The sequence below is a fragment of the Erpetoichthys calabaricus genome, chromosome 9 (assembly GCF_900747795.2).
Source record: "Erpetoichthys calabaricus chromosome 9, fErpCal1.3, whole genome shotgun sequence".
In the NCBI taxonomy this organism is placed as follows: domain Eukaryota; kingdom Metazoa; phylum Chordata; class Cladistia; order Polypteriformes; family Polypteridae; genus Erpetoichthys; species Erpetoichthys calabaricus.
This window is the reverse complement of record NC_041402.2, coordinates 172,762,065-172,788,346: the sequence shown is the minus strand read 5'-3', so window position 1 is coordinate 172,788,346 and position 26,282 is coordinate 172,762,065. Positions and strand designations below refer to the sequence as shown.

The following is a 26,282-nucleotide window of genomic DNA, read 5'->3' as shown; positions in this document are numbered from 1 at the left end:
GTTGGAGGGAATGACGCTGATCATAACAATATTTTGTCATCATTTAACTCAGTTGGAATCCCAATTAATTTTACTGAATCAGCCCGCAATCTAGGAGTTATCTTTGACTCTAGCATGTCATTTAAAGTGCATTTTACAAAGTTGTCCAAAACATGTTTCTTCCATCTTAAAAATGTTAGGAAATTAAGGCGCTTTCTAAATAAACAGGATTCTGAGAAATTAATTCATGCATTTATCTCTAGTAGGACTGACTACTGCAATGCGGTGTTCACTGGATGTTCAAACTCTTCTTTATACAGCCTCCAGTTAATTCAAAATGCAGCTGCAAGAATTATTACAAGAACAAGAAAATACGAACACATAACTCCAGTTCTTAAATCCTTACACTGGCTCCCGGTTAAGTTTAGGGCAGATTTCAAAATTCTTCTTTTAACATATAAAGCATTAAATGGCCGAGGTGTTGCTTACTTGTCTGAACTTATCATGACTTACAAACTTGATCGCACATTAAGATCTCAAGATGCCGGTCTGCTTATGGTTCAAAGGATTAATAAAATAACAATGGGAGGTCGGGCTTTTAGTTACAAGGCCCCTAAACTGTGGAATGGTCTGCCTGCTACTATAAGAGATGCCCCTTCAGTATCAGCTTTTAAATCCCGGCTGAAGACTCACTACTTCAGTTTAGCACACCCTGACTAGAGCTGCTGATTAACTATATAGACTGCATCTCTGTTTTTAGTGATTAGCACTAAAACATAAGTAATATGATAGTTAGAATTGGATTCAAACCTTCACCTATTCTGTTTCTCTTCTCAGTACTCAAATGTGGCACTTGGTGCCACGGCCCACCTGCCAAGTTCTTTTGCCTGCTTAAGGTAAAGTCATCCCTGATGGATGATCACAGGAATCATGGGAAAGAGGGGTCCTTTCATCGGATTGACTGGCCCAGCACTGTTTCAGCCATGGAGTGGCCAAATGGGGGAGGCAGCTTGATGGCTGAGGTCTCCAGGACTCTAAACAAATCCAAATCATATTATGTGAGATCATCTACTGTTAAATTTTGCTCCGTACTTCTAAAATTTTTATTTTTATACTGTATTGAGGATTTGTTCTGTTCTGTGTATTGTATTGTATCGACCCCCTTCTTTTGACACCCACTGCATGCCCAGCGTACGTGGAAAGGGGTCTCTCTTTGAACTGCCTTTCCCAAGGTTTCTTCTATTTTTTCCCTACAAGGTTTTTTTTGGGAGTTTTTCCTTGTCTTCATAGAGAGTGAAGGCTGGGGGGCTATCAAGAGACAGGGCCTGTTAAAGCCCATTGCAGCACTTCGTGTGTGATTTTGGGCTATACAAAAATAAATTGTATTGTATTGTATTGTCATTCCAAAGGATCACATCACAAACATTTTTAGTGATAAAATGCATTGCATCTGTCTTTCTAACAGATGGCACATCACAAACATTCATTGCTTTTACGAATCCAATACTATATGGCATATAACAGAGACATTTGTCATTCTAACAGACGGTGCATCACAAATATTAACACTGCTTTTCTGAAACTAAATGGCATCTAACAGAGATATATGCATTACATTTGTCATTCCAACGGATGGTGCATGACAAACATTAACACTGCTTTTACAAATCCCCTACCAAATACCATATAATAGGGACAAATGCATTGCATGGTGCACTGTAAATGTTGACACTGAGGTCTATGTTGATTATTTAAGTTTCAACCCATCGTAGAAGGGTAACACAGCTTGTATATTTAATAAAAACACACACTTCACTTTTGAAATGTATTAATTTTGTATTATGCTTTAAAACTCAGGCAGTGTAATAGTACTAGTAACCAACTGTTCTTTGTGAATAAATGTGAGCTCAAAAACAAGTGCATGCAGCAAATGTACAAGATGGGAAATATGATGAACTGTGTAGGGGAACCATTCAGAGCTGGTCAATCCATTAGATGATCTAGGTGGCCAACTAGAGCACCATTTATGACAGTTAAGGGACATGTGCTCTGGACACCGAGGGGTACCATTTATGTAATTCAAGTGGTGAAAGCTCTGGAATTTATCGAATGTGCACTATGGACACTGAGGAGCCTTATTTTGGTAACTCAAGGGCCATATCCTGCGGATGCTGAAAGTTACTACACACAGCCTAGAGCTCCATTTGGGCTTTCACCGACACTGGGGCCATGACATAGTCTCGTGGGTGTGATAAGAGGCCTGTGCCATTCTGCAAGTATAATCAATAATCACAGCCTGAGAGCATGCAAGTTCAGAACAGGTGCAGATGTGCGCAAGATGGCACTGCTCTGGGGATGATTGTGGTGTGACAGAGAGTCACATCTGTACCCGATCAGGCCGTATAAAGGAGCCTGCAGAGCAGAGGGAAGAAGAGAAAAAATGGAAAAAAAAGAAGCAGGAGAGAGAGAGAAAGAAAAAAGGAAAAGAACAGAAAGGACTGGAGATTAAAGGAAAGAAGGACAGAGGTGGCAGGATCGGCAGACACCAGTGTGCAAGGGAATGGTTGGGAACAAGCCTCTGTGAGAGGAACATGTTGGAAAATAAGAGCGGCCCATTAGGTGGTGTCTCCCATGGATGCTGAAGAACTTTCAGTGGGAGATGTGTGTGTGGCTCAGTGCAGAGCCCCATGGACGCTGAAGGTCTGGCAAAAGGGACCTGAGCCAGGTATTAGTGATGATTGCACCTGTTGGAAGGAGGTCTCATCTGCTGCCAGAGCCTGTGCGGGGTAAGCAGAGGAGACGTCAATTTAAGAAGAATACTCCGGCATTCGTGAGTGTTTTACAGAACAGAGTCTTGCCTGTGATTTTAACCACATTTTAATGGAATATTTATTTCTTGGATATTTTAACCCCCATTCTGACACTGTATTTTTATGGATTATTTATTTATTTATGAGTTTGATGCACTGCACTTTTTGAACATTGTCTGTTTTTAGTTTATTTTTAATAAAAGCACAGACACTCTTTACACCTACCCCTTGCTGAGTGTGTGTGTCCTCATTTGCCCAGCGTATCTCAGGTCATGACTATTGATGTTGTCGGGTTCGAGAGGCTTCAGGAAGTGATATGGGAGCATGGAGCCAACCCCAACCATCACAGTGGGACATTGGGGGAATCTTGAAGCAATAAAGGCCGAGAACTTTGCTCACTTCTAACACCTACTGGACATAGAACAAACTACATTAACAAAAAATACAAAATCAAACTGGTAAAAAATTGCTTTAATTCAATAATAAATGTCCCAAAAACAGCTTTTTCTTAATTCAAAGTCTTGTTCACAAATACGTGTATTAATGAAGCTTTTCAGCAGTGCATACATCACAGTGAGAATCTCATGGACATCAGAGCAGAGCGCAGTGACTGAATCCATCCAGCCTCCGTATAAGGGAACAAGACGAACACGGAGAATAAGTTGGAGCAGGAGTGCTTCTTCATAATCCAGGACACAGTTCCCTTTGGGAATTCAGGATCCGGAGAAAACTGGAAACATTTTGGTATCGTCTGGCTGGTGAGCTTCTTTGGTGAGATATCAGTTTCTCTTTTTTAGTTTTTATTTAATTTATTTGTGTGTTTTTTTTTCTTTTGCTTCATTGCTAGTCCAGCAGTGCAGAGTTTCGCCTCAGAAGACCCCAAAAAGAGCTGGCAGGTACGTTATTACTTTGCATCATTGTACATTAAAAGGGAGCACCTGCCAAATGAGTGCCTCCTGGCAATAGCCACCAGAGCCAGTTTTGGTGTGCAGAAAACAGGAGCACAAGTAAGAGCACTTAAACAGTCTGCTTATTTCCCTTTCTGCTTTGGAGAATTGAATTAAGGAAAAAAATAACAAAAAAGACAATAAAGCACAATACAGTACAATACATTCTTCAAGACAGTTGTGACACTTCTGGTTGACCGTCTATTTTAACAACTAATACCACAAGCTGCTTGAGTCTGACATGATTAGCAGCAGTGAACCCATTAGGGGGTACACTTCTGCTTGTTCATCTGATTAAAAAGAAGAAATGAGTAATAGCATATAACAGACATACTGTACATTGGATTCAGAAAATATTGAGACCCATTTGCTGTTTGCACACTGTATTGTGTAGTAGATTTCATTTAAAATGGAGAAATTTACTGTTTTTGCCCATCAATCTACACTCAATAACCCATAACGACAGAGCGAAAATAGATTTTCAGAAAGGTTTGCAAATTATTTCTTTGTCAAAATCTCTCATTCATAGAAGTTGTGAGCTGTGGCACTACACATTGTCCATCCATCCATCCATCCATCCATTTTCCAACCCGCTGAATCCGAACACAGGGTCACGGGGGTCTGCTGGAGCCAATCCCAGCCAACACAGGGCACAAGGCAGGGAACCAATCCCAGGCAGGGTGCCAACCCACCACAGGACACACACAAACACACCCACACACCAAGCACACACTAGGGCCAATTTAGAATCACCAATCCACCTAACCTGCATGTCTTTGGACTGTGGGAGGAAACCGGAGCGCCCGGAGGAAACCCACGCAGACACGGGGAGAACATGCAAACTCCACGCAGGGCGGACCCGGGAAGCAAACCCAGGTCTCCTAACTGCGAGGCAGCAGCGCTACCACTGCGCCACCGTGCCGCCCATCACTACACATTGTGGTCATGTGAATTCTGTTTGTTTTAATTTTCCTTGAGATGTGTTGAGAACTTGATTAGAGTCCACCTGAGGCAAATTGAACTGACTGGAAATCATTTATTAAAGGTACTCACCTCTATATAGAAGGTTCACAATTCACACTTCACACCAAGACAAAAACCAAGCCATGAAGTCCAAGGATCTCTCTGGAGTCAAACTGTGTTCTGGCATAAATCAAGGTAAGGATTTACAAACATTTCTAAAGCTTTGAGTGTTCCCAGGACCCTAGTGCCCTCAGTATTTGTGAAATGGAAGAAGTCTCGAACCACCAGGATTCTTCCTAGAGTTGGCATACTGGCGGAATGAAATTACCAGGCAAGAAAGACCTTGGTCAGGGAGGTGACCAAGAACCCAATGATTGTTTTAACAGAGTTTCAAAAGTCCTCTGCTGAGATGGGAGAACCTGTTGGAAGGATGACAGCTCATCTTTAAGTACAACAATGATCTGAAGTATTCAGGCAACACCACAATGGAGTGGCTTTGGGACAAGTCACTGACTGTCCTGGTGTGGCCCAACCACAGTCCAGACACAAACCCCTTAGAACATCTGTGCAGAGACTTGAAGATGCCAGTTTACTGATGCTTCTAATTCAGTCTAGCAAAGATGGAGATGATCTGCTAGGAAGAATGGGTAAACTGCCCAAATCCAGATGTGCAAATCTTGTACAGACTTACCAAGAAGACCCAAAGCTGGAATTGCTGCCAAAGGGGCTTCTACAAAGTCCTGAATTAAAGGTCTGAATACTTCCACAAAGTATTGAATTAAAGTTCTTAATACATACAATACTGAATATGAATGAGAAATTTCAGTTTTTGATTTGCAAAAAATATTAAAATATTTCTGAAAACATGTTCTCACTTTGTCATTTTTGGGTATTGAGTGTAGATTGATGGACAATAATGACAAATTTCCCCAATGTAAATTAAATTTGCAACAAAATAAAGTGTGCAGAAAGTGAAGTGGTGTGAATACTTTGTGAATCTACTGTACACACAGTTACACACACACATTATTTATATTATATATATATATTATATATATATATATATATATATATTGCATAGTTTACTGTCAAATAATGCAAAGAGTACACGACACGTAGGTAACCACCCATACAATCAGATTGTGATTCAGACTACGAATGTCATGAATGTAATTACCCCGATCTACATGCTGTCAAATAAACGAACCACACACCATAGCGCAACGTAAAGAGGCTTCACCGCTGACGCTGACATCCGAGGTTCGATCCCCGAGAGGGGGTGCCGTGAGTGTGTACGCCTGATGAGCCCAAATGAGGGTGAAACACGTGTTGCGTACTCTTTGCATTATTTGACACTAAACTATGCAACATTCTATGATCTGCTTCTCTTATCTGCTGAAGAGGGCACCTTGGCGGATGTTTGCCGACTTGCAGACCAACCACAAGCGTTACCTGGTAGGTAAGCACCCATACAATCAGATTGTGATTCAGACTACGAATGTCATGAATGTTATATATATATATATATATATAAATGGCTAATTCAATGATAAGCATTAAAGAAACCCAGAGCCAGGACCACCCATCTCAAAAAGCAAAGCAGCACTTCATCCTAGACAGTACATTTTCAAATAAGCATTCAGTCATTATGTAGTTACAAATTTCATTTTCATTATCTTATTAACAAATGCATATATAACATTTACAGTAGTAGAGAAAGTGCAAAAGAAGACAAAGCAGAAGCTTTCCTCGTCAAAGTGTCCACATAGTACGATTAGACAGCTAGTTAACATTTGCACCAGTGCCTAAGCTAGAGCTCAGAATAAACCTACATCAAGCTTTGCCCTTCTACACACTCAGAAGTGACCAACATTACCCAAAATAATTAGAACCTCCAAAACATACATGTGTTGTCATCTCAGTTGTCAAAGCATGATGAGTTACTGTTTCTTTCTGAATCTGACTAACCCTGGGTACAAAGTAGGAAAAAGCCCCATCCCGAAAGCCAACTTATCAGATTGTTAGAGTGTACAATCATCTCATGTACTTTACATATGGTACTTCCAATATTTCTAAAATAAGCCCCATGCAGTCTGAAGGATTCACAAGTGCATCCTTGGCAATGTGACGGTTTGGCTCTCATTTTTAATATTGTGGATTCTCTGTATATCCAGTAGCCTCTTGCAGAGAGTGCTTCTCTCATTTGTAGTAATATAGATTTTACACATAAGGAGTCCCTCAAATGTACTGAACTCATTTTAAAACAATTTTAACTCTCTACATATTGCTCCTTTGGTGGGTAATGTTCATATATTTATATTGTAATAACTGCTGAATTTAATCAAGAGATGTTATGTCTACACGCACTAGTGAGACCACACCTGGAGTCCTGTGTGCAGTTCTGGTCACCACACTACAAGAAAGACATAGCAGCCCTTGAAACTGTACAGAGGAGAGCAACCAGGAGCATCTCAGGACTTACGGACTTGTCCTACTGTGACAGACTCAGAGGATTAAACCTGTTTAGTCTCGAGCAGAGGACGCTGCGTGGGGACATAATCCAGGTCTTTGAACCTAATTCATACAGCAGTTCAAGCAGAATTCTTTTGATTAAATGATGAATGGATGCCATTGGAAATTAAGGGGAAGTGCTTTTAAGTGCATTGACGCCAGAAAACACTTGTTTACTCAAAATGTCAGGTGGCAATCTTTAAGAAGAATCTGGATTGCACTGCATACTGGGACATCTTAGCTATTAACTAAACCTGTGTTTCTCAAGCACTGGATCCCAGCCCACTTTTTGGTCACAGACTGCCACTGGTGCGTCACAAGTGGGTCACCTGAGTGGTTGACATCGCTGGGTGATATTTATACCCCATATTTATCCCCACTTGTGGGTTGTGAATACACTTAAAAAGGGAAACAAAAAAGTGGGTTGCGGCACCAAAAAGGTTGAGAAACACCAAGCTAATCAAATAAGCTTGATAGACTGAATGGCCTTCTCTCTACTGTCAAATTTTTATGTTATACCTTTGACATCTTGGATTGTTATCCTGTAGCATCCTTAAAGGGACATTTTTTTTCCCATCATGTGCATTTCTCAACTACAACCTTCTGCCCAGCATGCTAGCTATGGCCTCCTGTGAAGGAAAGTATTCAATTCTGAAGCAATCAGAGTGCTCAACATGTGGCTGACTGCTCTCATTTGTAAAAATCTGGATTCTGTACATCTCGCCTCATGCAATGGATGCTGCCCTTATCTTGTAGTAACACAATAAGCACCTTCTTGGTTTCATTTCTACTGATCTGAACTCATCACATATGGGGTCTGGCAGATAGTGCCGTGTTCACTTATTACATTTTGCATTTTCCACACATGGCTTCCTGCACTGAGTGCAGCTCTCATTTGTAATAAATCGAAGTCCCCATCTCTGACCTCCTGCAGAACGTGTTGAATCACAGAAGTATTGTCTCATGTAGAAGGTGCTATTCTCATTTGTTCAAGTCGATATGCTTCACAGGTGACTTCCTACACAGGGCACTACTCTCATTTATTATTTTTTTGAATTCTTTATCTGCTGTCTACTGTATGGGGTGCTGTGCTCATGTATTACATTTTGTGTTACTAAAACATGGCTGCCTGAAGAGGATGCTGTTTTTCTTTTATAATATTTTGGATTCGCTACTTATGGCATCATGAGAGGGGTTGCTATTTTCATTTATAATATTTTGAATGATCTACTTATGGTATCCAGTATTTATCCACTCATTTATTACAGTTTGAATGATCCAATTATTGTTCTTATACAAGGTGCTGAGCTCATTTATTAAAAAATGCTTTCTTCATGTATGGCCTTCTGTAGAGGAAGCTGCCCTTATTTATATTGTTTTCAATTCTCTCCCTGAAGACTCCTGCATCGGGCAGTCTTTGAATTTATTGCATTTTGTATTCACACATGGCCAGAGGATGCTGGTCTCATTTATGTTTTGGATTTTCTACTTATAACCTCCTACAGAGGGCACCATTTTTTACTGCTTATCTGGGTCCAGGTCATAGGGGCAGCATGCAAAGCAAAGATGCCCAGATGTCCCTTTTCCCCACCACCTCTTACTCCAGGGGGATAATGAGGCATTCCCAAGCCAATTGGGAGATATAATCTTTCCAGTATGTCCCAGGTCTGCCCCAAGGTGTGGTTTGGACAGCTGTCAAATGCAAGTGCCTCAGCAAACAGATCCCCACTGACTCTAGGGATATGGAATTTGACCCCTCTAAGGGCAAAAAGTTGGGAGGTACAGAGGTACCATCAAGATATAGTTAGGTATGGAACCAAATTCCTGGAGAAAGGGAGGATTGAACTCCCCAATGGGCAGGTGTGGGTGCAACTTTCATTGATAATACGAGGTGCAATCCAAAAATTCCCAGAATGCATTTATTCTGCAGCCAGAAGGGTTTGGTTATATCAATCGCCGCTAGATAGCAGTTCAAGTTGTCCTAGAGAGCTGTTATTACGCGTTATAACGTCAGCGCAGTTGTTTTTCAAGTCGCAGTTCTCATTTAAACTTCGGTTGTGTCTGTGAAGGGTTGTTCGTGAAAATGAGTGATTTGAAAGGGCAAATTCTGTTTTAAACTGGGAACAACAGCAAAAGAAAACCATGAAATGTTGCAACAAGCTTTTGGCAATGATGCAATGGGTATTCTACAGGGATGTTCTAAGGCATTTGTGAAATCGAATTCGCCGAACACGTCCTCAGATGTGGGCTGACAAGTCATTTCTTTTGCATCACGACAATGCACCAGCTCACACATCTCTGATTGTGCGCAAATTTTTGGCATCTACAACGTTTACTGCCATTCCCCACCCTCCGTACTCCCCTGATTTAGCGCCGTCTGATTTTTTTTTTATTTCCTAAGATGAAGATGAGGCTCAAGGGACGCAGATTTGAGACTGTGGGGGAGAGCCAAGCGGTAACAACCGATGTCTTGAACATACTGACAAAAAACGACTTCCAGAGGTGCTTCGAAAGGTTGAAATCTCGCTGGGATTGGTGTATTAACTCAGCGGGTGACTATTTTGAAGGAACTGTTCACCATTAATTGTTATTTGGTGTGTATGCTTGTAAATAAATAGCATTCTGGGAACTTTTGGTTCGCACCTTGTATAATGAACTCTTCACCTATGACCTCTTTTATGGAGTGCTGCTCTCATTTACTACATTTTGAATGATCTACCTATTGGTTTCTGTAGAAGGTGTCAGTTTCTTTTATTCCGATTTGTGCATATGTAGTGCTAGTAGTGCACGGAGTGTAGAAAGATTCTTATTTGCATGCTCAACTGACATGCACCATATCCCCATTTTGCAGTGCCGTGATAAAGAATAATGAAGTAAAATGCATAACCTCATATAAATTAGTACATGTGATAGATTTGCTACCAATGATCTCCTATACTGTAGAGGATGCCCCTCTTTTATTTACAATATTCTGGTTTCTCTGAACTCAGTGTTTAAACAAACCCACCATTGGTGTTCTTTCTGCAGCCCATCACTGCCCATGTGGGTCCCTGAGAGGCCAACAAGCTTGCCAGTTGCACAAACATCAAAACGCTAGTGTAAAGCAAGAGTGTCAATCAGTTTTTCTCTCCCAGAAGAGTTTTGTTCAGTGACTCAACTGTACAATAATTTACAAGGCAAAGCAGAGCATGTCCATCAGCCAAGGTCTACACTAGGGACCCTGCCTGGCTCTGAGCTGGCACCATCACTGGGATCCCACCCATGCGCATGATATTAGAAGACGTGACAGTAGAAGTGAGGACTGGTGCCCGTGGTGTTTGTGGCTGGGCACCGTCAGTTCTGGGCACAGTGTTTCCATTGGCAGTAGAAGGAGTGGATGAATATTCACTTGTTTGCCGTAGGGTGTTATGGTGGTATCCTGGTAAGCCATGCATGCTCGCTGCGACCCCTGGAGGCAGATGGGAGGGCCTGTATCCCATTGTGCTGCCCGTTGCAGTGATGATGGAGGCTGTGTCTGAGAGTGGCTTCTCTGGGTACTGGTGAGAGGCTGTGGTAATGGATGAAAGGGTGCCATTCTTAGAAACAATGTCCGAGCCTGGGCCACTCTTGGACCATGAGGCCCGCTTGGGTGCTTGGGCGTCCTCCCTGTAAGTAGGAAAATGACAAAATGGCATTAGGGAAATTCACATTAGCATATGAGTCAAGAATGTTCTTATCTTTACGTGTTACTAAGTATTAATAATAGAAAATATCACTATGACACACGTTACATATCCAAATCATTGATATATATTAAAAATAGCAGCGGCCCTAGCACTGACCCCTGTGGACACCACTCTTAACATCAACCAGTTCTGATGAAGGTCCTTGCACCATCACCCTCTGCTTCCTGTGTCTGAGCCAATTCTGCACCCACCTAAAAATATCACCCTGAACTGCCACTTTTTTTACTTTGATGCCCAACCCCTCATGCGGCACCTTATCAAATGCTTTCTGAAACTCCAGATAAATAATATCATATGCACCACTCTGATTATATCCTTTTGTTGCTTCCTCATGGAATGTCAGCATATTAATGAAACACAGCCTTGTTACTTGGATCTGCTCGATCACTCTTTTTATATTGCAGCACAACATGCTATCTTATAACACTCGACATGCTGAGGGCATCAAAGTTGTTGTGCAGACCTGCACGAGTCATTGATGAAGCAATGTATTATTTTGTAAACAAAGTTACTTATGTATATCTATAATCCAAAATAAAAATCTGAAAGGAAGGCAAAAAGTCATACACAAAACAAACAAATTCAAAAAAGGCAAAAATGGTCTAAAAATGTGCAAAGGTTCTTTCACAGGATACCTCTTGTGATTTTAAACCACAAAACTCAAGAATGGTGTGACCACTACAAAAAGACCCTGAGGCTAGCAGTCACTAAAGACCTGTTGTCCACAAAATCATATAAAGTGATAGAAGAAACCAACAAAACCTCTGACCCACATAAATAAAACCTCACTTATTCAACTGAAGAACAAATCCAATAAAGCAAATGAATCCAAGAATAACACCAGACACACAAAGATATCCAAAAATACAAGTAATCACAACCTCTGCTCCTTAGGGACAAGCTGACAGAGATGGGAGTAGATTCATACCTGGTGGCATGGCTCGTGGACTATCTTACAAACAGACCTCAGTATGTGCTTCTCAGGAACTGCAGGTCTGACATTGTGGTCAGCAACACAGGAGCGCCACAGAGGACTGTACTTTCTCCGGTCCTGTTCAGCCTATATACATCGGACTTCCAATACAACTCGGAGTCCTACCACATGCAAACGTTCGCTGACGACACTGCTATCGTGGGCTGCATCAGGAGTGGGCAGGAGGAGGAGTATAGGAACCTAATCAAGGACTTTGTTAAATGGTGCGACTCAAACCACCTACACCTGAACACCAGCAAAACCAAGGAGCTGGTGGTGGATTTTAGGAGGCCCAGGCCCCTCCTGGATCCCATGATCATCAGAGGTAACAGTGTGCAGAGGGTGCAGACCTATAAATACCGAGGAGTGCAGCTGGTTGATAAATTGGGCTGGACTGCCAATACTGATTCTCTGGGACAGAGCCGACTATACTTCCTTAGAAGACTGGCGTCCTTCAACATCTGCAATAAGATGTTGCAGATGTTCTATCAGACGGTTGTGGCGAGTGCCCTCTTCTATGAGGTGGTGTGCTGGGGAGGCAGCATAAAGAAAGGGGACGCCTCATGCCTGGACAAACTGGTGAGGAAGGCAGGCTCTATTGTAGGCACGGAGCTGGACAGTTTGACATCCGTGGCAGAGCAACGGGCACTGAACAGACTCCTATCAATTATGGAGAATCCACTGCATCCACTAAACAGTATCATCTCCAGACAGAGGAGCAGCTTCAGCGACAGACTGCTGTCACCGTCCTGCTCCACTGACAGACTGAGAAGATCGTTCATCCATCACACTATGAGACTCTTCAATTCCACCCGGGGGGGTAAACGTTAACATTATACAAAGTTATTGTCTGTTTTTACCTACATTTTTATTACTCTTTAATTTAATATTGTTTTTTTGTATCAGTATGCTGCTGCTGGAGTATGTGAATTTCCCCTTGGGATTAATAAAGTATCTATCTATCTATCTATCTATCTATCTATCTATCTATCTATCTATCTATCTATCTATCTATCTATCTATCTATCTATCTATCTATCTATCTATCTATCTATCTATCAAAATTCTGAAGTAATATTAAAATTAAATACTCTCCAAACAAAAGGGTATCCAAAAAAGACCAAAACAAGTCCACAAACACACAAACAAACAGCAACAAAAGCAAAAAAAAAAAAAAAAAAAACTGAAAACAGCAAAATGAAAAGGATCAAAAGAATTTGAATAAAAAAAAAATCACAATATTTGGGAAAAGCAAGGCCAGGCAATAAGAGCAAGGAGAAACTGGCTAATGTCTCAGCAAAGAGCTGGCGTCATCTATTGACTGGGCTTCTTGAGATGCCACCTGAAGGCTGTCACTGTCATTTATTTGTTATGAGGCACAAGGGGCTGAGTGTACTAACTGGAGGTAGTCAGTGAAAGTTTTTTTTTAGAAAGAAAGACTGAGAGGCGGCGGCACGGTGGCGCAGTGGGTAGCGCTGCTGCCTCGCAGTTGGGAGATCTGGGGACCTGGGTTCGATTCCCGGGTCCTCCCTGCGTGGAGTTTGCATGTTCTCCCCGTGTCTGCGTGGGTTTCCTCCGGGCGCTCCGGTTTCCTCCCACAGTCCAAAGACATGCAGGTTAGGTGGATTGGCGATTCTAAATTGGCCCTAGTGTGTGCTTGGTGTGTGGGTGTGTTTGTGTGTGTCCTGCAGTGGGTTGGCACCCTGCCCAGGATTGTTTCCTGCCTTGTGCCCTGTGTTGGCTGGGATTGGCTCCAGCAGACCCCCGTGACCCTGTGTTCGGATTCAGCGGGTTGGAAAATGGATGGATGGAAGACTGAGAGGAAAGATATAGCTGAAGAAACAATGTGTAGGTCAAAACTGAAGTCAGACTCGTGATTGGCAAAGCCCACAATGCTAACCAAAAAAGTCAAAAATTAACACACAAGAAATCAAGTACCAAAAGAAGCGTGAAGATTGCATACACAAATTAATAGCTTTTATCTAATCTTGGATATCAAGGAACAACTTGGGTGACCTTTATACTGGCCCAAAGCCATCGTTGCACTGTCCCGATGCATTGACTTCCATGGAAATGGGTGACAACATAGTGGTGTGCATCATCAAAACAAAATGATGTCTTAGCTAATGTTAAAATGTGATCTACTTTAAATCAAGAAATCAATATCAGACATAGTTTCTCTGTGTATCAAAACCCCCAAAAAAGTGTATAATGTAATTTAATAACACAGAGAATGCAAGAAAAATGATAGAAAATGTAAATTAAGAGACCAAGGATCACTGTGAGCAAAAAACCAAGAAGAAGCTAAGAATTGTAGTTAAAAAGGGAAAGCAAGGGTCAAAAAATACTAGGAAGCAAAATGAACCCGAGCAACCACAACCAAAGTACAAGACACAGACTGAAAGTGGAAGTGTTCAAAACCAGACGGTCCAAACCTGACATTAGGGCCTATCTGATAAGAAGCCAACTATCACTAAAAATGAGAGGCTTTTGTATGCACCGTGGGATAACCTGAAGTGACAATGCCATAATGTTTCTTTGTAGCAATGTGAGACATCAAGGAAGATGAGACCAGTAACATAATGGCATGTAATTAATGAAAAACAAGATGGTAAATATTATGAATGTATTCATTTCAATTCAAACCATTAAACAAACAAAACAATTTGATTTTACACTTCATAAAACCTTAGTAATGCTAAAACACAAAAACAGAAATGTATAATACAATAGTGAGGAAAGAGGCTGGGACAAAATTACTTGCCAAATTTATAAAAAAAGATATAATTCTACAAATACCTACATGAGATGCAAAACTCAGTGATTCCAGGAACAGAGCCAAAGGTCTAAAAACACTAAATTCTAGAAAGGGAAAAAGACTCTAAAACTACTCCGCAAAAGGGAGCTGTAGATATTCTGCTGCAAAGGCAATTCAACACACAGCATCTGAACAAAGTGCCATCTGACCTTCACCAGTTTATGTTCCCTCCCACTCCGTCATGTGACTGCTGCATAGTAAATATTGCATAGCAACAGGCACAGATAAGAGCCAATCCCAGACATGACATTATGGCTAGGGGCGGTCCCAGCCTTATGCCAACACAGACATTTATGCTCATGTCTATTATACAAGTAGTAAGAACCTCAACTCTCACCTCTGCTGCTACTCACATACTGTAACTAGGACAGCATATACACACCTTAATGAAATCTTAAAGAGTGTCATTGTACCCTGAAGTCAGCAGGAAATGATATCACACTGGTTAGAATTACTCTACTAAATGAACTGGATTGTATTGGTCTCTTAATCCACATATCAAGTTAGATTTTGGGGTCTTAGACCCCAGAAAGGACTGGTTTGGATATGATTCACCAAGCCTGGGCCATGAAACCTTCATGAAACATGGCTAGGTGATTCAAACAGACCAGCTCAAAGGATAACACAAAAATCTCTCCTGGACTGAGACACTGGCAATCACTGAGTGACACTTGGATTCCAAAGTCCTTACATTGAAGATCTCTCACCGAACACTCAAACAAGCATCAGCAACAATGAATGCTATCCTCACGATCTCCACTTACTTAATATCATTGGCCATTTCCTCTTCTGCATCCCGGGGGCGCTTCAGATATAAGCCAAGGAAGATGAGTGCAGCCAGCAGGAGAAGCAAGGCACTAACTACAGCACCAGCGATCACTCCGGCGCTCACCGCTGTTGGGACAATAATAAAAAAAAAAAGACAAAGGATTGTTTAGGCTACATTGGATAGGACTGGACATCACTGGGCATTGGCAGGAATAGGCCATTTTACTGTTCATGTGTTCCTCATGCTCCAAACCAAAAACCTTAAGGAGTACTCAACTTGTGCTCTTGTGAGTTCTGTGTACCACCTGGTGGTCATCCATGAAATGCAACATAGGCACCTCTTACTACCCTAAGTCTGAAAAAGCAGAAACATTCTATGTCCTTGTCTGGTAGTCCAGTTCTGGGGTTCTGTAGTCTAATCCAAACTAACACACCCACACCAAGGGGCCATGATTATATACGAGTATGCAACTACTGTACAGAGCGGGACAACAGTTAGAGAGGTGAGAGACAGACAGACACAGACAGTCAGACAGAGGCATGCTGATGGTGACAAAGGGTGACAGATAAAGATACAATGGCAGCGACCAAAAAAGAGAGAAATCTAGAAAGTCAGTATGGAAACGGAGAGGACAGCTAAGGGACAGACAGATATACAGTGGATTCATAAAGTGTTCAGACCCCTTCAGTATTTTACAGTTTGTTATGTTGCAACCTTATGCTAAGCTTATTTAAATTGTTTTTCTCTGTTTCAAGCAACACCGAATAACCCAGAATGGCAAAGCAAAATTAGTACTCTAGAAATTTTTACAAATGTATTAAAAATTAAAAACATGAAATCTCACTTGACACAAGTATTCTAACTGTTTACTCAATTTTAGTTGAAGCTTCTGTATCCGTGATTCCAGCCTGGAGTGGGTTTGATGCTTCTCAGGTCTGATGCGACAAGCTTCACACAACTGGATTTGGGGATATTTCTGCCATTCTTCTCTGCAGATTTTCTGAGGCTCTGGCAAGTTGCATAAAGATTGCGAGTGGACAGCCATTTTCTGGTCTCTTCAGAGATGATTGATTTAGGTCTAGTCCTGTCTCTGGCTTAGCAACTCAAGGACATTTCCAGAGTTGTTCCTAAGCTACTCCTGTGCGGTCTTCTCTTTAGGCTCAGAACCAATGTTCTGTTGGATGATGATTCTTCAGCCCAGTCTCAGGTCCAGAACTCTCCTTCCAGAAATTTGCATTACGGATACCTCTGTACGTTGCTCTACTCAGCTTTCCCACAAACATGTTTAGTCTTTCAGTCCCTGCTGCTGAAAAACAAACCCTCGGCATGATGCTGCCTCCACCATGCTATATTGCTGTAATGGTATTATACAGATGCTGAGTGGTGCCTGATTTCATACAGACATGACGCTCATCTTGGTTTCACCGGAGCATAGAACCTTGTTTCTCAAAGTACGAGAAGTTCATTTGGTGCCTTTTCGAGAACTCCAAGTGGGCTGCCTGGCCACTCTGTCATAAAGCCCAGATCGGTGGAGTGTTGCAGTTATGGTTGTCCTTCTGGATGTTTCTTCCATCTCCCCAGAAAGAGTTCGCTGGAACTAATCCAGAGTGACCTTTGCCTTCTTTGTCACCTCTCTTACCATGGCCCTACTCCCATGACTGATGTGTCTGGCCAGGTGAAGTCATGGCTGTTTCAAACTTTTACCAGCTAAGAGTTATGAAGGCCACTGTACTCTTGGCTGACCCTCAGTACTGCAAGAATTCTTTTGTAGCATTTCCCAGATCTGTGCTTCAACGCAATCCTGTCTCTAAGCTTTGCATATAATTCCTTTGACCTCATGGCTGGGTTTTTGCTTAGCTGTGTGATTTTCTGTGTGACAGGTGTCACGTCCTAATCCTAATCACGTCCATTCAGTCCAATGATCTTCAAAATCAAACACGTCTGAGACATAATACAAGTGGGGAAGCAAAGGGTCTGATGCTTTTGTCGATATTATATTTAAGGTTTTTATTTTTAAAAAATTTGCAATCATTTCTAAAATCTTGTTTTTGCTTTGACATTCTTGGGTATTTATTGAATTTTGCTTGAAAAGTGGAAAATGTAATTAAATGATTTTAGAAAAAGACTGAAACATAGCAAAATATGAACAAAAGGGTCTGAATACTTTTTGAAGGCACACTATAAATTAAATACTGATGCATATACAACATGGGTACAAAGAATTCTGTACATAGAGAGATAGAGAAATGAGAAGCACCATATGATAGATAGATAGATAGATAGATAGATAGATAGATAGATAGATAGATAGATAGATAGATAGATAGATAGATAGATAGATAGATAGATAGATAGATAGACCTTCATGCAGATGCTATTGATCTGCAGTCATGCAAAGATAAAGATTGAATACGTACGTGCAGAAACCTCCAGATTGATATAGCAGGACTCAGTGCCAGCTGTGTTTGAAGCATCACATACATACTTGCCCGACATTTCTTTCGTCAGATTGGTCAGCAGCAGAGTCCCTTTCACAGAGTCTACAAGTGTACAAAGAGAATTAAATGTTAATTATGATGTGGACACCCCAATAGGTATTGATGAAAGTGGGCAAATATTGAGAAGCAAGCTGCTTGACCTTTGACACTCTTCTCTGTGTCACTTTGACCAGTGTTCTTTACCCTCCCTCTAAGCGGTCCTCACTTCATGCAGGTGACGAGGTGAAAGTCAACCATCTACAGCTCTCCAGAAATATAATGACTTGAATATTTTTTTTCAAATCTCTCTATTGTATTAAAAATGTTTTCTGCCATATCCGCAATATTCAGCCTTGACCACTCCCCCCCACTCAATGCCCAATCATTACTCCTACTTCGTACATCTTCTCTCTCTACCACCCTGCGACTCTTTCAGTGCTAACTCACCCTTTAACGCAGTCGGTTATTATAATGGCAGAGCAGAAAAGCAAATTATCTATTCAAGAACGTTGCATTTTAGAGCTTTTTCAAGAGCTGATAAAGAATGTCAAAAAATGGAAAATGAACAAACAAGAGCTGCATCTAATAAAAATGAAGGACAAAGAGAATCGTCCAATAAACGAAAAAGACAAAAAAATCCCGAACAATATTTGAACAGAAATACAAAAAGGCAACGTTTATATAATGAAAGTTAGAGGGTAAAGTAAATCATAATAATGTTTTTGCCGATACGTTAATGTAATTCAATTTTTTATTTACTTTTTATTGATTTAGTTATGTTTTACTTCTACTTTTACTTTTTTTCTTTTTACTACGTTTTATTATTCATTGGTATTTAACACAGACAGTTGTAACGAAATACGCAAGTAGCTGTTTTTCTATCTATAATAACTCAGCACCAAACCGTCTTCCTCCCGAGCCCCGCATATTCTTCTATATACCACCTATTTAAATACAATCGCTTTCTCTAGCGGACACCTGGCACGCGCCCCCGGGATTGGTAAGCGTATCGAGCAGGGGGCGGAGCCTCCTAGTATTTTATGAAATAAAGATTATTGCATCAATATAAATGTATTAATGAGGTGGTCAAAAAACTCCTTGGTGGCAGGGCCCCGGGGGTGGATGAGATACGCCCGGAGTTCCTCAAGGCTCTGGATGTTGTAGGACTGTCTTGGTTGACACGTCTCTACAACATCGCATGGACATCAGGGACAGTGCCTCTGGATTGGCAGACCAGGGTGGTGGTCCCCCTCTTTAAGAAGGGGGACCGGAGGGTGTGTTCCAACTACAGAGGGATCACACTCCTCAGCCTCCCTGGAAAAGTCTATTCGGGGGTTCTGGAGAGGAGGGTCCGTCGGATAGTCGAACCTCGGATTCAGGAGGAACAGTGTGGTTTTCGTCCTGGTCGCGGAACAGTGGACCAGCTCTACACCCTTAGCAGAGTCCTGGAGGGTGCATGGGAGTTCTCCCAACCAGTCTACATGTGTTTTGTGGACTTGGAAAAGGCGTTCGACCGTGTTCCTCGGGGGATCCTGTGGGGGGTGCTCCGGGAGTATGGAGTACCGGACCCCCTGATAAGGGCGGTTCGGTCCCTGTACAACCGGTGTCAGAGCTTGGTCCGCATTGCCGGCAGTAAGTCGAACCCGTTTCCAGTGAGAGTTGGACTCCGCCAGGGCTGCCCTTTGTCACCGATTCTGTTCATAACTTTTATGGACAGAATTTCTAGGTGCAGCCAGGGTGTTGAGGGGGTCCGGTTTGGTGGACTCAGGATTGGGTCACTGCTTTTTGCAGATGATGTTGTCCTGTTTGCTTTATCAGGCCGTGATCTTCAGCTCTCTCTGGATCGGTTCGCAGCTGAGTGTGAAGCGGCTGGGATGGGAATCAGCACCTCCAAATCCGAGACTATGGTCCTCAGCCGGAGAAGGGTGGAGTGCCCTCTCAGGGTTGGGAGCGAGATCCTGCCTCAAGTGGAGGAGTTCAAGTATCTCGGGGTCTTGTTCACGAGTGAGGGAAGAATGGAGCGTGAGATCGACAGGCGGATCAGTGCGGCGTCCGCAGTGATGCGGGCTCTGCATCGGTCTGTCGTGGTGAAAAAGGAGCTGAGCCATAAGGCAAAGCTCTCAATTTACCGGTCGATCTATGTTCCTACCCTCACCTATGGTCATGAGCTATGGGTAGTGACCGAAAGAACGAGATCGCGAATACAAGCGGCTGAAATGAGTTTCACCGCAGGGTGTCTGGGCTCTCCCTTAAAGATAGGGTGAGAAGCTCAGTCATCCGGGAAGGGCTCAGAGTAGAGCCGCTGCTCCTCCGCATCGAGAGGAGTCAGATGAGGTGGCTCAGGCATCTGATCAGGATGCCTCCTGGACGCCTCCCTGGGGAGGTGTTCCGGGCACGTCCAACCGGGAGGAGGCCCCGGGGAAGACCCAGGACACGCTGGAGGGACTATGTCTCCCGGCTGGCCTGGGAACGCCTTGGGATTCTCCCGGAAGAGCTAGAAGAAGTGGCCGGGGAGAGGGAAGTCTGGGCATCTCTGCTCAAGCTGCTGCCCCCGTGACCCGACCTCGGATAAGCGGAAGAGAATGGATGGATGGATGGACTTCGTCACAATGCTTATTATGAAAGTACTACTGTTCTCTAAGTAACTCAAGAAGCCTTACTTTAACAGTGCTTGTTGCTAAAGTTGCTAAATAAAACAAAGATTTTTTTAACTGCAATGAATCATTAATATGTGTTGTTATAGGACTTACTGTATATACACAATATGTAAACATTTGTAGGAAGCTTTAAATCATGCTTGTTTTAATAGATGTCATATTCCAATAATATTATATGACTAATATTATTTTAAAAAGTGGTTTGCAACAGCACTGCATAGAAAAGGCTCCATAGCAGGGGTCCTCAATCCCTTTTCCCCTGTTTACCCCATGGCAATTTTTGAAAGTAATTCAGCCCCTACCCTGTTTTGTTCAGCAATTTGAGTTTATAATGGGATCAACAAAGGAGAAATTTAAGATACTGTTTTTCACATTTTTATTTCATGTTCAAAGAACAATAACAATAGCACATAGTAATGTTATTTCACAAAAGAGACCTACTTCAGATTTTTTTTTCTCAATTTTTGAGCAAATTTACACCCAGTTGGAACCCCTGCTCTGTATTATATAAAATAAATATTATTTGACATTAACTTGAAAAATGCTTTTTTGCAATGATCATTATGAATCTTACAATATAACAGAACTCTTACTTAACGGATACAAATCACAGTGTGAATAATGCTCACGGTAGATAAAGACCACTAACTGCACGTTGGCCAAGCAGAGCTCTAAAGCACTGTTTGGATTCAAAAGTCAATCTGTTTGCTTCTTGTATGGAGTTTGCTTGCAGATGTCCATGCAGACTCTCCTTTGGGATCTCCTGGTGTCCTCCAATATCCCCTAACCTTGCAGCTTAGGTTAACAAACTGACATGGTAAGAGCAAGTGTGGGTGTGTGCCATCTGGTAGACTGGCATCTCACCTATGGTTGGCTGCAGCATTGAGCCAGATTAGCTGGGAGAGGCACCCACTCCTATGTCAATGTAATGGAAGAAGCAAAGCATGGATGGTTGTCATTTGTGTAATTACTGAACTGTTTTGCAATAGGGTGTAATAAGAATGACACCACACAAAATAAATATTGAATGGTTTGTTTGTAAAGAGCTTCATGAATATAATCACTATAAATGAGATATATCAAATAAAGATAAATTTATGTTAGTGTTCATTTTGACAGACAGTATAATAGTTTTATTATTGGCTTGGTCAGCGTCCCTGTGGAGTCTGCATGTTCTCCCTAAGTTTCTGTCGGCTTTTTCTTGCTGCACTCCTATTTCCCTCCTATGCATGTTAGGTTAGCTGGTGTCTCTAAACTGGCCTGGTCTGAGTGAGTCTGGAAGAGTCTGATTATGCCATATTATGGACTGGCACCTGTTCCAAGGTTAGATCATGGATTGTTAACAATGCTGCTGGGAGGCTCTGGCTTCTCAAAGCCCAATAAATGAAATAAATTGGTTTCCAAATAGACAGAGGGATGAATGATACAAATTTGTAAAGGACATTATATCATAAAGATCGTTGCACAATATACATTGATACAAATTTGTATAGTGTTTAATGATAATAGTCAACAAGGAAAGCATTACATAATACAATGACTAATTAATCAACAATCATTTTCAAGTTAAAATGTGGTAAGAAATCATGAATGGAAGCTCATAATACAAAGAATCTTTGCAAGATAACAAGCTATGAAATGCTTGGTTTAAAGGTTTATAATGCCTTTAGTGCAAATTGTGCCATTTAAAACAAGAAACAAATGATTATACCTACCAATACAGTTAAAATATTTTTCAAAATGTGTTTACAGCTCTAAATCTAAAGTCCATTAAAAAAACAATTTATAAGAATATATAACAGTTAATCTGGTTGTCCACAAGAGTGTGGATTTGAGGAGATTGGCATGTAGGAGGAGGTTTGGGTGGGCAAAACGAGGATTAAATTCTAGAAGAAAATAAATTCTAGAAACATTACAATTTAGGTTATTCTCCCCTTTAAAATCCTTCTCACATATCCGTATGGCTGAAATATTAAAGGCGAACAGCTGACTGCATTGTCAGCAGTGCCACCTGCTGGATGTGAGAAGAAACTGTAAAGGGGACGCTGCGCTGGGGACACACGTCACAACTGCAAAGGGGAATCGGGAGACTTCCTCCAAAACAAAGCCAGAAACAGGTGCACTAATTACATCTAACCTTACCCAAGTACCCCAGGATTAGCTGGGGCTGGGGACAGGACCTCCAGGCTGCGAGCAGAAGTGGGGGAAAGCAAGAAAAAATTAAAAAGAGTAGGAAACGTATGACATGCTGGCAAGTGGGCTCAGCATGGAAGGTGGAAGAACCCTGAGAAATTAACAAGAAACAGCAGTGACATTTTTATTTATTTTTATTATTACTCATAACTACTCTCACCGCCATTTACTGCATTATTTGTGTACTAGATGTTTGGTGAATACCTTTATTCTATACAAGAGGAGGAGATGTTACAAATGTTTGCAGATGTTCCTTTACAAACAGAGCACAGGTAGGTCAAGTGAGACTGAGATGGAAAATTAACTGGTAGCAAAACAAGACCCCTAAAGAAAAAAGACAGGAAGAGCACTATAAAATGGATACTGTAAATGGATAGATCGGTGTGAAAGGCGCTATATAATAGGTACATAGATAGATCTATGTTAATCAGTTCCATGGGTATCACAATGCAGGAGAGAGCATGGAAACTCTTTGGATCAGCTGGGATTAGAACTGAGGGCTTCAGATCCTTTTTTTCTTTTGAATACCAAGACCTTCTGACATTATGTCAGGCTCTGAGAATGTGGCAGTCAGTCCAAAGGACAAAATGGGAAATGGCTATCACCTGATCTGAGCTATGGAAAGCTGAGCCCTTTTGCATGAAATTCTTGATACAGTTTGCCTAAGGCATCCTGCCCAGTGCATCCAACGTTTTCTGCTGGGGCAAGGTTGCCTTTCTAGCATGCTCCTTGTTCTAGAGAAATGGGACCCTCGACTACTTCCTGAATAGTTGCCTCTAAGCACTGGGTGAGGGGCACTATCAATACTGTCATGATCTGGTACTTAAGGTAATTGCAGAAACCATCTGTAGTACCAAGGACTAAACCAAGTGCTTCAGACCAGTGAGGCATGGGATCGCCTTTGTTAGAGCTGGAGAGAAGCTCAAACATCAGCTATGGGCAGTAGTGGAGCTATTGGGAAACAGTGCCTGATTAGCATTTAATGGGGAAGCAGTTTTGATTCCCAGACAACATTGCAGAGACCAGCTTGAGGCCTGACATGGTCTTTTTGTCTGAAACTTCTAGGCAGGTGGTCGTTCTGGAACTTACAGTTCCTTGGGAGGACCGGATGGAAGAAGCCCATGAGCTCAAGAGAGCCAAGTACTTAGGGCTGGAACAGGGATTGCACAGACAGGGGTAGCAAACATGGTGTGTGCCAACAGAGGTGGGCTGCAGAGGCTTTTGAAGCTTTATGTCTATGTAAGACCTACAGTCTTCTGGGTATAATAGGTGTGTGAAAGAGTAAAACCATCAGAACCATCACAGAGGCAGCAAAAAAAAAGCCTCCTGAAGACTGTGGATTAAGAGGAATGTACCATAGTCACTTGCTACTTGGGCAACTTGGGCACTAGCCAGGGACTGGTCACTTCTAGTTGTGTCACCTGGGTGAAGGTGTCTGATGTTGAATGACCCAAATGACTCCATCACTGATAAGATGTCCAAGTGCATTGATAAGTGCATGTACTCTAAAATCTGTCATTTTCTCATTGTCGTAATCTCACACCGGTCACTTTGAAAGGCACTATATAAAAAAGTGACACTACTGCTGTGTTTGTCAGGATGAGATGGGCACAATGGCAACTTGTATCTGTCTTCAAGAAGGCCAGTTTCAGCCTTTGCATTTAAGTCCAAGTTATTGTCATGTGTATAATGTACAATTCAAAATCTTACTTTATTATTTGTTTAAAGGTTATCTTAAAATTTGATCATTCCTTAAAGGCATTATACATAAAAAGGAATAACCAATGGCTACTGGTAGGAAGTGATCTCATACTTAGTTCTGATGTTGAGACTAAATGTGAGACTGAAAAAAAAACTCATCTTTGTTTCATATCCCACCTCTATCTAAAGTTATGCTGATAATGTAATGACTGGGTGTTCGTAATAAAAGGCACTATATTAAGTGAAGGTTGATTAACTGGAAAATGTGTGAGCTTGTGTTGTCTTTTACGTCAATGATAGTCAGCTCTTTGAATTGTGATATACAGGGTGCACCTGAGAAGTATGGGTTGTTGAGATGGATGGTAGTGTTAGGATTATCAATGGACACTATCACCTGCTTGAAGCTAAGAAATAAATATGGCTAACATATTACGTGGTGGAGGTTGCTGCATTGTGGGACTAGAAGATTAATCCTGTCAGACACATTTTCCATGGGGTTGTAGATTAAGGTGTAGCCCATCTATGAGTTGACTGTAGATCAAAAAGTGCACCAGGACTTGAAAACCTGACTATAAAAAAATCAGATACTCACCCTCCATTGTGGGAATGAAAATCTGAGAGGTCGGTGATGTCTTCTGCCAATGGTAGGTCGGGACTGGCTTTCCTGACTTTGAGCGGCAGTTCAGGGTCACAAAGCCACCCAGCACTGGCTCACCTGATACAGTGCAGTCAGGGATGGAGGGAGGGACTGTAGAAGAATCAGAGAAGCCAAATCAGTCTGGAACATTTCTGTCTTAATGTAGTGCTCTCTGGTCTGATTGCAAACCACGTGGCCTGAAGGTTTACTAGATGGAGATGGGCAACAAATGGAGCACAGTTATACTACAGTGGGATCAAATATGGAACCTTAATGCACATAAAGTATCTGGAGGAGCTGAGAAACTAACCCTTCAAGATCAGGCACACAATCTGAGTGGTGACCTAGTGATTAAGGAGGTGAGCTAAAAATCAGACAGTCAGTCACCCTAATGGTCATATTGGCGTGACAATATCAACATACATGACTAACTGCATGACTATTTCAATGAATCACCTCATAAATTAACAAGCAAAACCAAAGTGGAGAGGCACTTGGCACACACCTTCATGGGACTGGGTCTGAATCCTGGCCTGGTCACTGTCTAAGTAGAGTTGCATGTGGCACATGTTTGCCTGGGTATTTCTCTGGATTCTCTGGTCTTCATCCAAAAGACATGCATGATAGTTTTACTGGTAGCTAAAAACTGACTGCATATGAGTGTGTGAAGATTAAACTGTTGGGATAGCCTTCAGCTCGAGGCCATCCTGAGCTGTGTTAAGGGGGTTTGATAACAGATAAAAGAGATAAAGAACCATCAACAACATGTCAAAACAAATTAATAATATATCAAACAATTATTATAAAAGTAAAGTTGAATAGATTTTATTGGAATAAAAGAAAAACTCAGGGAGGTCTAAAACGTTGAGATTCATCAAAATCTTGAAATGGAATTTATGGAGGATTACAATACTTTCCCTATACTTTATGTATGAGAAAGTAAAAAAGGGAAATGTAAGCACTTAGTCAAGTTAATAATGCTAAATAATAAATAAATTAGCTAATCAAATTGTCACTCAAAGAAACACTGAATTATAAACATAACACAAAGAAGAAGACTAACACTACTTTATAAATATGATATCTAACTACTAGAACAGTAAGAAAGTAAAAAGATAGATA

At 41.6% G+C, this 26,282-nt stretch overlaps 1 protein-coding gene across 1 annotated transcript in view; it reads right to left on the bottom strand.

Annotated features, from left to right (window-relative positions):
* Nucleotides 1-3,239: 3,239 nt before the first annotated feature.
* Nucleotides 3,240-26,282, bottom strand: part of esama (endothelial cell adhesion molecule a) — a 135,314-nt gene continuing 112,271 nt past the window's right edge. Inside the window, exons 4-7 of the mRNA XM_028810417.2 lie at nucleotides 25,116-25,271; nucleotides 17,913-18,035; nucleotides 15,491-15,620; nucleotides 3,240-10,855 (exon numbers count right to left, since the gene is read on the bottom strand). Of these exons, the coding sequence (XP_028666250.2) occupies nucleotides 10,417-10,855; nucleotides 15,491-15,620; nucleotides 17,913-18,035; nucleotides 25,116-25,271 (848 nt within the window). The 3' untranslated portion in view covers nucleotides 3,240-10,416. The remainder of the gene's footprint in view (nucleotides 10,856-15,490; nucleotides 15,621-17,912; nucleotides 18,036-25,115; nucleotides 25,272-26,282) is intronic.